The sequence below is a fragment of the Rhagoletis pomonella genome, unplaced genomic scaffold (genome assembly GCF_013731165.1).
Source record: "Rhagoletis pomonella isolate Grant_MI unplaced genomic scaffold, Rhpom_1.0 Rhpom_scaffold_05121, whole genome shotgun sequence".
NCBI classification, from domain to species: Eukaryota; Metazoa; Arthropoda; class Insecta; order Diptera; family Tephritidae; genus Rhagoletis; species Rhagoletis pomonella.
The window spans coordinates 1-13,130 of NW_023463667.1; the positions used below are offsets into that span (position 1 = coordinate 1).

Below are 13,130 nucleotides of genomic sequence, written 5' to 3' on the forward strand. Positions count from 1 at the left end.
TATACAAACTATGAATCCTAATCATAAAAATTGTGAATTTTGTAGGTAAGATTAAATCATAAATACTATATAATAATGTGAGTTCGAAAAGGACACACAAATGTAATTGTACTTACAATATTTAATAAAACTTAAAATTCATAAAGATATGAAGATCACTATCCACCGTACCTCACTGATCTCCACGATCCACAGAACCCCACATGGTGGCAGTCCGAAACCATGTTTGAAGGTATTCAACATCCCAACCACGTTAACTTGACACTGCATTTGGGTAAGCCGCCAAAAAGAATAGCATTTCTACGCATCTTAACTGAAATTCGCACTTTACACTTTAGGCAAATCGTACGACATCACCTATGTGCGCATACTTTTCCGATCGCCGCGACCCGAGTCATTCGCTATTTACAAACGTACCTCGGAGAGTAGTGAATGGATTCCCTACCAGTATTACAGTGCTACTTGTCGTGACACATATTCTCTACCCGACTCGCGGGCTATCTTAAAGGGTGAAGGCGAGGCGCACGCGCTCTGTACCAGCGAATACAGTGACATATCACCTTTGCGTGATGGGGAAATAGCCTTCTCAACGCTTGAGGGCCGACCGAGTGGTATCATATTTGAACGTAGCGGCGAATTACAGGTTGAAAATTATCACACATACAAAATATTAGCATAACCCTGTCGGGAAACGCACTAGTTCCGAACTGGTTCTGTACTAGAGAATTTAGAACCATGACTAGTGCACATTGATTCCCTTTTGCGTGCTAGCAACTGGCGAATTTAATATTGCGATGTCATGGGAAATGTCAATTGCCCCCGCTGCATCCCTTTTTCTATAGTTCCGAACTAGTCCCCTATAGTTCCGAACCAGTTCTAAAATCGACATAATGAAAGCGCATTTGAACGAAACAGACTCCAAACACATATCTATGTAAGGCAAACAAGCCCCACGCTGCATCCATTTTTCGATAGTTCCGAACTAGTTCTAAATTCGACAGGAAAGATTTAGTTCGTTCTGCATCCCTTTTTCTATAGTTTGGAACCAGTTCTAAATTCGTCACCTTAGATAAATGTACATAGATTTCTAATGAAAAAAGTGAAATAAAATAAATAATAAATAGTTTTTTTTAAGTACCACATTTCGCTGATTTTGGACTATAGGATTGGTTCGTTTTTGGCGATAACGATCTAGTACGGAACTACAAATTTGATTCACCAGTTCGCGGTTTCCCTGCAGGTTATGTACATACTACACATACATATAAAAGTTTTCTGAGCGCTTCGTTCGAGCTCTCCCCATTATTCTCACTATTTAATCTACTGAGTTTGTTCGCAGGAATGGGTCACAGCCACCGACATACGCATCACCTTGGATCGTCTGAACACATTTGGTGATGAGCTCTTTGGCGATGCTCAAGTACTCAAGTCATACTTTTACGCCATCTCCGATATTGCGGTTGGTGCACGTTGCAAGTGTAATGGTCATGCCAGCAAGTGTGTAGCTAGTACCGGCATGCATGGCGAACGCACTTTGGTTTGTGAGTGTCGTCATAATACCGATGGACCGGATTGTGAAAAGTGTTTGCCATTGTACAATGACGTCAAATGGAAGAGGGCAACATCGACAGAAGTCAACGAATGCAAAGGTAAGCATTGTGGGAGCGGAAGGATGGGCTTCGCACTTCATTCCTCTTGTGAGAAATATGCGAAAACAGGATGATTTAGTTGCCATAATTGGTGGTGTAGTATTAGAATGCGTAGATCACTCACAGATGCCGTTATGTGCAAAGATGGGTTGAAGAAAATGGTGAGTCTGATAAGTATGAGCACAGTACCACATCCACTGGACAAGCGAACGGACAAAAATGCATTGCTGTCTTCTTTTCATTGTAACGATATTGAGCTGGCTTATGGCATCCGCTATTTGGAATCAACCGACGAGTTATCATTACTGGGACTACTCCCTTGATACAAACATATTTAATTATCACGCAACAAACTGGTATTTCATAAACTGTAATAAGTGACACTGGCACCAATTATAAAGTTAGGAGGAAAATTTAATTCTGAATTTGCATTTTACTTTTCAGCTTGCAACTGCAATGGTTTTGCTGACAAATGCTTCTTTGATGCACATCTCTTCAATTTAACTGGACATGGTGGCCATTGCTTGGACTGTCGGGAGAATCGCGATGGCCCCAACTGCGAACGATGCAAAGAAAACTACTATATGCGAGAAGATGGCTACTGTATCAACTGCAACTGCGATCCGGTCGGCTCACGTTCTCTACAATGTAATAGTCACGGCAAGTGTCAGTGTAAACCCGGTGTGACCGGCGAAAAATGCGACCGCTGCGACAACAACTACTATCAGTTCGGTCAACATGGCTGCCAGCATTGTGGTTGTGATACACGCGGCTCCGCTAGCAATATACCATCATGTAATCCCGACACTGGCATTTGCCACTGCAAGGAAAACGTAGAAGGAAAGCGCTGCAACGAGTAAGCTACACTGCTAATATTTAAGTTTGTAGATTATTATACGATTATTTTTTGTTGTATGTAGATGCAAACCCGGCTTCTTCAACTTGGATATGACAAATCGTTTCGGTTGCACGCCTTGCTTCTGCTACGGCCACACGTCCGAGTGTCAAACAGCACCCGGCTACTCAGTAGTTTCGATCACCTCGAATTTCAACAAGCACAAGGAACGTTGGACTGCGATGGATATTTTCAACCGTGATGTGGATATCAAGTATAACCAGTACAGTCGCAGTATAGGCACAACCGCACAAGGCAACGAATACATTTACTTCCTAGCACCAGAGCGTTTCCTTGGCGACCAGCGCGCCTCCTATAATCACGACTTGAAGTTCAAACTACAATTAGTTGGTCAAATAGCGCCCAGCACCAGCGCTAGCGATGTTATTGTGGAGGGCGCTGGCACCAAGATTTCGCTGCCGATATTCGCACAAAGCAACGGCTTGCCCGATCAAACTGAGAAAGAGTACACTTTCCGCCTGCATGAACATCGCGACTACCAGTGGCAGCCTAGTCAATCGTCGCGTGGTTTTCTATCAATACTTTCCAACTTGACGGCAATCAAGATTCGCGCCACCTACTCCATACAGGGAGAAGCCATTTTAGATGATGTGGAATTACAAACGGCTCATCGTGGCGCTGCTGGTCAGCCCGCCACCTGGATTGAGCAGTGTACCTGCCCCGAGGGTTACCTGGGACAGTTCTGCGAGTCTTGCGCGCCCGGTTACAGGCATAGTCCTGCACGCGGTGGTCCATTTATGCCTTGCATTCCGTGCGATTGCAATGGTCATGCCGAGATTTGTGACTCAGAAACTGGTCGGTGTATTTGTCAACACAATACGGCCGGGGACAACTGTGACCAGTGTGCACGTGGATACTATGGCAATGCTTTGGGTGGCACACCATATGACTGTAAACGTTGTCCTTGCCCCAATGATGGTGCTTGCATGCAAATCAACGGTGACACCGTCATTTGCACCGAATGCCCTGTTGGCTACTACGGCGCGCGCTGTGAAATGTGCTCGGACGGCTTCTTTGGTGATCCAACAGGTCTCTATGGCGCGGTGCAAACATGTAAAGCGTGCGACTGCAACGGCAATGTGGATCCCAATGCGGTAGGCAATTGTAATCGTACCACTGGTGAATGTCTCAAGTGCATACACAACACAGCCGGTAAACACTGCGACGAGTGCTTATCAGGACACTTCGGCGATCCACTGGCTCTACCACACGGCCAATGTGACCGCTGTAGCTGCTATCCACCAGGCACCGAACAAAATCAGGATGGTATTACACAATGCGATCAAGTAACCGGCCAGTGCCATTGCAAACCAAATGTGATTGGACGTGAGTGCGGTGAGTGCCAGCCGGGATACTTCAATATTATGTCGGGAAATGGGTGTGAAAACTGCATGTGTGATCCTATTGGTAGTTACAACTCCACCTGCGACAAGTTCACAGGACAATGCTTCTGTAAGCCGGGAGTTTTGGGGCAACAGTGCGATCAGTGTGAAGTATACCATTACGGATTCTCCCAGGAAGGTTGTAAGCCTTGCGAGTGTGACGAAAGCGGCTCTAAAGGATTCCAATGCGATCAGTATGGGCAGTGTCCATGCAATGACAATGTAGAGGGTCGCCGATGTGATCGTTGTAAAGAAAACAAATATGATCGCCATCTGGGCTGTATAGATTGCCCGGATTGCTATAACCTCGTACAAGATGCGGCCAATGAACACCGTGCAAAGTTGCATAACCTTAGCGCGACATTGGATGAAATTGCACGTACACCCGTTACTAATGATGAGGAGTTCGAGGCCAAATTGAAGGCCGTGCAAGAAAAAGTAGACATCCTCTTAACCGACGCTAAGTATGGCGCAGGCGAAAGTGGCCAGACGTATGCTGAAGTATTGGATGATCTGCATAAACGCCTCAACAATATCCGCACTCACCTGGTCACCGCCGACGAGCTACAAGATAAGGCGAACGATGAAATCAAAAAGGCCAGACAAAACTATACCAATGCGCATGACATTGTTGAGGCTGCGAAGAATGAACTGCAGAACGCATTGAACTTACTAAATGATGACGGTGCACAGGCGCTGGCTAAAGCCAAAAACAAATCTGTAGAATTCGGTGTGCAGTCAGATCAAATTTCGGAGATATCACGCGAAGCACGGGCTTTAGCCGATCGCTTAGAATCGGAAGCGCAAGTCGATTTGGAGAATGCCAAGGATGCCAACGAAGCAGTGGAGAAAGCCTATGAGTTGGCGAAAAGTGCAATCAACCTTCAGCAGAAAGTAAGGTGAGTATAAAAGAGCTACAAAGAGTAAAGGTTTTCCCTATGGATAAGAGCTTTCATAATGCCACAAATAAATTCATACGTTTAGCGATGAACTGCGTTCAGAGGTACGTCTGGAGTTAAATACAGTCAAGCAATCGCTGACTAATGTAGCTCAAACGACCAAAGAAGCGTTGCGTAAAGCGAACGAGGTTTACGACGCTGCTTTAACATTGCTTACGGATGTCAATGGGCTAACTGCACCAGAAATTAATATTAAGAAGCTTAAGAAGGATGCGTTGGCAGCAAATGAAGACGTAAGCTAGTTTAAAAAGATATGTAGCCTCTTAAGAGTCTTTCCTACATACTTACATACATATGTATATGAGTTTGCAAATATTTTAGGCCGATCGCCTTTTGAAACGAGTCAACGATATATCCAACAGCAACGGTAACATATTTGCCGATTTCGATGAGGAATACGAACTAGCCGATTTGCTAATTCTCAGGTGAGTATCGATGCCATGAAAGTGGTTCATTTAATATTTTTCGTCCATTTATAGAGCAAACGAACAAAAACAAGACGATATCAGGCTATTAAAAACCGCCCAGGACGCACTTGACAAAGCTAGAAAGGCTGTTGAGCAGGGCGATAACACGCTGAAAGAAGCCAACAACACATATCACACTCTGGCAGGTAAGAACGGCTCCAAATAAAATTTTATTAGAGCACAGCACCTACTTATAGCCCGGACACGATGAAAACGACGAGCTACGGACCACAGCTGTTAAATTATTTTTCCACATGTTCTTATGTATATAATTATTTTGGCGATGACAGGGCTACGCGACGACTGTGGTTGTGGCCAGATTAGATCTATTTCCATTTTTCCCGCGACTGATAAGGTTCTTCCTCTTCTTTTATGTCAAACTCATACAACTTCATTCTGTCGCTGCCGCGTTAAAAAAATCATGTCGCCATCGACAAAAGGTTTAGATAATGAAGATAACAAATTGGAAGCTGTAGCTCGTCGTTTTCAATGTGTTCATCACTTTATTTGGAAGATTTATTTTTGTGTTTTTAATCATTTTATATTTCATGTATAGCCCCAGAAAAAGGTTTAGTCATAGCTACCAAGATTCGGCTATACATAGTAACCTAATAGCTTAGTTGGATATGGCGAAATAAATATTTAGTTAGCGAAAGTCCGCAATTTCCATGAATCTTTAGTAGGGGGAAATAAAAAGTGTGTTAGTTGATACAAGTTTTCAAATTGCATAAATAAAAATTTAGTACATACATAAAGAGTTATTGATGTAAATAATACACACATACATATTAGGGATGTTTCGAATGTCATATTTTTCACATTCGCGAATGCGAAACACACCTCTACAACGTTAAATCCTTCCCCACACCAGTTAACTATCGCATAGTATTCAACAACCCAACAAATAGATTCGGAGGTACAACCCTTTTAATTCACCGATCTTTATAATTCTCAAACCTCAATATTAACTCCAACAAATTCGACGTCTCAGCAGTAGAAATAGAGTCTATAAAGAAGATAACAATCTTTTCAGTATACATCTAACCAAAGAAACCATTTTCCTTAAACGACCTTAACATCTTACACAGTTCCCAATATGCTAATACACTCATCACAGGTGATTTCAACAGCTGGAACCAGAAATGGGGCTCCTCGCAAAATAGCCGAAGAGGAAAAATTTTTTTATAATTCTTAGACCAATCCAACCTAATCTTACTCAACGACAACTCTCCCACACATTTCACAACTCACAATACTTTCTCACACATAGATCTTACCATTTGCTCACCCGATTTAGCACCCAATAGCTCCTGGAAAACACTAGACGATTTATACGGAAGTGGCCACTTCCCCATCCATATATCCTTTTTCTCACAAGCACTAAAAAATAAAAAAAAAACCCAAATTCAGAACTAAACTTGCTGACTGGAACGCCTATTAATTATCCACACTTCAAATTACCAACGAAATCGCAACTAGCACCAACACTAATAAATAAGCAGCGAATTTGAATAAAAATCTCACAAAGTCATCCCTCAAACGGCACCCAACCCACAGAAACGCAATGTTCCCTGGTGGAGTGAACTCCTAACAGAACTAAAAACTTAAAAAACAAAGCGCTTGGCGAAATCTCAAAAATAACATTAACCAGACAAATGTAATCAATCTTAAAAAAGCAAATGCTTTATTTCGTCGAGAACTTAGAAAAAGCAAAAGGCAAGCCACAACTACATTTACATCAGAAACTCAACTGTCTACTCCCATATCCACGATCTGGTCAAAAATCCGTACATTCTGTGGCGTAATAAATTCCACATCAATACACAGGATACAAAATACACTTACAGGACGATACACTACATCAAAACTTGATATAGCCAATACTTTCGCACAACACTGGTCACAAATCTCACACGACTCATCTTTCAATCAAGAATTTACAGATAACAAATATAAAACAAGACAAATAAACTGCAATATCACAACAACAGCCAAACAAATAGAAACCGACATTACATGCATTGAACTACTGTCGGCCCTACAGACTAGAGATGGGCACGGGACTAAATATTTAATCTCGATCCCGCCCATCCCGAAATTGGATTTTTAAGTCCCGAACCCGCCCATCCCGACGTTTTTCAGAATTGTACCGCGGGTCCCGTGGGTCCCGATATCTACCTCTAAAACAGGCTACAAATGGACAACAAATTTAAACGATAGGTTGAGATTTCAGCGTGTGTGTCGTGGTTTGCAAACCGATCGAAGGTTAACAAAAATGTTCATGTCTTTCAAATTAATTTTAAATAATAAAAATAATAATGAAAGATCTGGCATCTTCCGATTATTTTGTTTTGCTTTGCTGTTCGTTTTCGTCTCAATAAAACATTAAAAGTGCATTTTCAAACATCGTTTTTAAGGAAGATTTTGTGAGTTTTCGAGGGTTACGGTTTTATCAGGAGTGTCGGGTAAGGATTTTGGTCCCGTCCCGCCTGCCATATTTTTACAGCTCTTCCCGATACCGCCCATCCCAGCCAACTTTAAATCAGTACCGTGGGTCCCGCTATCCCGCGCCCATCTCTACTACAGACTTTAAAAGGAGACACTCCAGGTTACGACCGAATAACGTCCTCCATGGTCAAAAACGCTTCACACACTACCAAACAAAGATTAACCCAACATTTCAATAACGTCTTCAATAGCCACATCCCCCAGTCATATAAATCCAGCTTAGTTATACCAATTTTGAAACCCAAGAAAAACAAAACAAATATTACTTCATATCGATCAATATCACTTAATCCCTGCATAGCGAAATTATTTGACAAAATTATTGCCAAACGCCTATGGTGATACGTAACCAAAAACAGTATCATACACCCCAATTCGTTCGGTTTTAAAAGGGGTAAATCGGTTACAGACTGTCTGATCTATGCCGAACCTCTCAAAAAGATGCCGTACATTCGTCATTTCCCTCGACCTCTCCAAGGCCCTTGACAGAATTGGCGTCCATACAATAATTGACCAACTCATAGAATGGAAAACAGGCCGCCCAAAAATAATCGCTTACGTAACTAACTTTATGTCGAACAGAAGAATACTACGCTCGAAAAAAGTCCAGTTCACTGCTTACGCCAACGAGTTCCACCTGATAATGGAACTAAACAAACAAAAACGCCAAACTTATAACCTAAGCGCACTAAACATAGTTTAGCTACACTGAACATAGTTTAAACAAAACGCAACTCTGCTATTAGTACATCACTGGGTGTCTTTCGCACGACCCCAATTAAAAATATGCTTATAGAACCAAACATACACACTATAGAACACAAGTACGAACACCTCACAGCTAAACTCTTCAAAACCCTTATATATTCCTACGATACACCAGTTTCTAAACTAATAAAAAATTACAAAAAGACCCAAAAACGTAGGAAAAATATAGCATCAGCCCTCAATAGAATAGTATCAAAATTCATCCGATTGAACCTCTCCTTTTATACCAAAAAACACAACCTAGAACAAACTGGAAACGCCCTACTAACCTTATCATCACCTCCCTCAAAACTAATAATAAATCCGACACGCCTAAGTCCATATACAAAAAAGAATTCCTGGAAATCGAAGAAAAATTTAAAGACCACATATTTATCTACACCAATGGCTCACAATCAAATAAACTTTCAACCTATGCTATAACAACAGGCACCACCATACTCAAATCCGGAGTTCTACACCTCTAGTCTAGTTTTAGATTCAATAAAAATACTTAAAGAAAAAAGAGGCAAATTCATCATCTGCTCAGATTCGCTCTCAATATTGAATTCAATTTCTAATATAAACAGCCACGACCAGGGGCGGCGGAAGACGTGGGTATGGTGGGAAGTACTACCCACCTGAAATTTTTAAAAGGTGGGTATCTAGCAGGGATGAAAAATGGAAATTTCAGATTGTACCTAAAATCATAAAATAAATGTACCTAAATGAGACAGATTGTACATAAAAAAAGTTACATCATTCATTTGTAGTTTTTTTTATAAATTTTATTTAAAACATGAATACAAGGATGGATGTACTTTAAACATGATTAAGTTTTTTTTTTAACTGAGCCTATATCTATAGACTATAGTCTAATGGGAATCGGAGAAGCGTTGTTTTTGTCAAAAACCAAAAACACACTTTGCGAAGTATACTTCTTTATCCAGCAACAAGACGAAAAGTCTGCCAATTTGTCCGATTCCTTTTAATAGGTGCAACAAGTGTAGAGAAAATAATCAAATTGCCGTAAGTAATTTCGAAAGCATTTTAAATATATTTCCAGAAATCAAAAAGCGAATATGGGTTAATAATAATAATTGTACCTAAAATCTACTGACTGTACCTAATGTACCTTTAAGTCATCAAACGTCGGAAAAAGGTACAATTGTACCTACTTTTCATCTCTGGTATTTACCCACCTTAAAATTTTTTAGAAGAAAAATAAGTCCAATTGTAAGAGTATTTTCGGAAGATATATTATGAAATTTTTGACCAAGTTATTTGCTTCCTGACAAGTAAATTTTATACTGAATCGGCAACGTTTTATAAAACTGTAGAAAAGTTCATTCTTGGTGAGACAGTAGATTTGAAGAAAATGTCACGTTTTATAATGGTAATTTTGACGAGTGCAAACTTAATAGCGATAAAGATATATCTCTGTGCATAATGAGGTGCACAGAGCAAAATCCCAGAACTGTGAAAGATGTTGTGCTTCATTAGATTACTTGTTACAATTTCAGGGTTGTAATGCTCTAACGAGAGGAGCTGTTTCTCTTTTGAGTAGGGTGAAAAATTATTTGCGCTCGACAATAAACCAAAAACGGCTCAAGCATGTAGCAATATTGCATTCTTATCCATGCATGACTTCATTTCTCGAAATTCAAAACGAATGGCCCTGTTTTCACAGCAGAAATAAAATTTTTTCGAAATTTGATTAAATGATAATTTCCATGAAATATATGTATACATATGTACATAGTCTGCCTTATCTTGAGTTTCGCCCGAAAAAAAATCACCCGAAAATTTGTCATCTGCCCATAGTAAATACATAGAAACCAAAAGTGAACCGGCTCGGGGAAAATGAAACTCATGATAAGGCTGTATGTATGAAAAATAAATGTATTATACACGAAAAAATAAGTTTTTCTAAGGAAATCTCTTAACCTTCTCAATTACATCGGCAACCTACTTCCTTTACCTGTATACTCTTGTCACAAGCAGAACTACCCATCCGGTCACAGGGCGTTTCGCCGCCCCTGACCACGACCCATAACCAAGCTCCATCAGATCCCTTCTAATCAAGTATAACCCAAAAATAAAACTTCTCTGGATACCTGGACACTCTAACATTAATGGTCGCCTGCCACTCACAACTACTCCAAACACGAACCCAAAAGATATTACACAATTCATAAAAAACGCACTCCAAATAGAACATCAAAAACTTCTGCCACTAGCATTCAACTGGTATCAACAAGACTCACTTACACGACTAGGCCAAATTAAAGTCATAAGGCTCCGACTAGGCCACACTAAATTCACTCACCTGTACCTCATAGACAAAAACACTTCGCCGCTCTGCCCCATTTGCCAAATTTGCACACCAATATCCACACAACATATCCTTGAATTTTTCCCTTCTTTAACACCACTAACAGGTATATTCTGCGCTGGTAATACAAACCGGTAAATAAAGTTCCTGTCAATTTTTAAACCCTTTTCGCATTCTGTGTACTCTTGTAACCGGTAAATTTTGTTACCATCTCATAAGCTGGTAACAATTTATTGCCCCGTGATATATGCAATGCCAGGATTTGCACAATTCTTCATAGCTGAATTGCTGAATATTTTAACTGCATTACCAACGTACCTAGAATCGCGGTGACAAGAACTGGTAACATTTTTTGGTAATACAATTTTCCGGTTACAAAATCTTCGGTAACGTGCAGAATAGACCTGTAAGACAACAAATCTTCCTCAGCGAATCCCCTACCGAACTACTCTCCAACCGGAACCTAGAAAACATGCAAAAAATTATCCTATTCCTTAAACTATCCAACCTTTACCACCAAATATAAAAATTTAATTACAAACATAAACACATACACTATACCCTATAAAGAAATGGAACAACATGTATCTAAGTACACTAATATGCTACATACATACATATGTATAAACTGTCACAATTACATTCCATAGCCTTAATTTTTACAAGCTTTTATTTAACTTGGTCATCCCGCGGAAATCGCGGAAATTTCCAATCGATTTTAAACTAACTTCCCGACAAGTTAGAGACTTGAAATTTTCAGCATAGTTCCAATCACCATGACAATGCAATTTAAAATATAAATGAATTCCCTATTTCCCATTTCTTTAAATGAAATTAACTGCTGCTATATGTATGTATGTACATACATATGTATGTTTATACAAAACGTAAGCAAACAACATTTTGCTTGCATAGTCTTCTGTTCTCTTTCATTGCAAGTTGAATTATTTTAATATCTATTGCAAAATTTTGTACATAAAATAAAATACAACTTTTTAATATACAACTTTTTATATATATACAACGCTTTTATAAATGGACTAAAAAAATAATATTTCCTAGTCACATAGAACTTATATAGATAACTTTTGATTTTGAAATTTTAGCAGAAGTCATTATAAACCATTTATGAGATTGAAAATGAAAAATTTGAAATTTGAAAATAATTTGCAAGAATCTCCACATGTACAACAAACATACAACCTAAATGTATACTATGCACTTAGCTTTAAATTTTAACATTTTCGCAGCTCCCTATGTTTATCTTCATCTAAAGCAGGGATCACAAGATTTGTATATTTTAACAGTTACAGAGTGGTGTTGTTTGAAAGTTGTTATTGAGCTAAACTCATTATTTCTAGACAACACCACACTGTGACTGCCAAAATGTACAAATCTGTACAAATGTACAAATCGTGCGATCCCTGCTTAACAGTTTCTTTACAGCGTGTTCACTACTGCTACTAATAGCAGAGCGTAAGTTTGCCGGCGTAACTATGTAGGATAGTTTTAGGCAGTGGTATGATAGAATCTATTGTGAATTCCTTGGTAAGATAAAATACCGGAAATTAGTTTGAATAAATCAGCTGTTAACCTTGGGATATTTCTATACGAATTTCTGTAGAGCACCTACCGGGTGTGTGGTTTGTACTTGATCTGAATGCTTAAATTAAATAACACACCGATTTGTTTCTGAGTATGCTCCTAATTCGTGACACATTGGGCCCGTTCATATCGTCTAACCGTAGTAGACTGTTTGTCCTAGAAACGCACAGTTGAGTAGTTCCGCTCAGTTCAACAGTTGCCAACTTTCCGCCATTTTTCCATCGTACAATTTTTTCGCTACCCGAACTCAACGTGTTTTGCTCAGCCTAAACAGATGATCGAAAAGATTTACGCCGCTTATATTAAATGTACTACGCTCATAAATGGAGAGTCAGCCCTTAATAAAAATATTATGTCTTGGTTAAATAAAATAAAATTATATTCAACAATTTTTATTGAGCTCGAGGCCGTTTTTAATGAAAAAGTTATTGTGGAAAAGCAACAATAATTTGAAAAAATGGTAGAAGTGATAGCTATTTCGGAAATCACCACATTTCCTCATCATACTTCTTTCAGTAGGATTCGAACCGACGATCCCACTGACTCAGCCAGTTGCCTACGC

At 39.6% G+C, this 13,130-nt stretch overlaps 1 protein-coding gene across 1 annotated transcript; it reads left to right on the forward strand.

The window, feature by feature from the left end:
* Window positions 1-8: 8 nt before the first annotated feature.
* On the forward strand, window positions 9-5,568 carry LOC118755012 (laminin subunit gamma-1-like). The gene is made up of 9 exons (XM_036489870.1): window positions 9-45; window positions 147-274; window positions 339-643; window positions 1,340-1,649; window positions 2,094-2,505; window positions 2,570-4,846; window positions 4,932-5,139; window positions 5,228-5,331; window positions 5,386-5,568. The coding sequence occupies exons 1-9, from the start codon at window positions 11-13 to the stop codon at window positions 5,537-5,539; spliced, it is 3,933 nt and encodes a 1,310-aa protein (XP_036345763.1). The 5' UTR covers window positions 9-10; the 3' UTR covers window positions 5,540-5,568.
* Window positions 5,569-13,130: the final 7,562 nt, after the last annotated feature.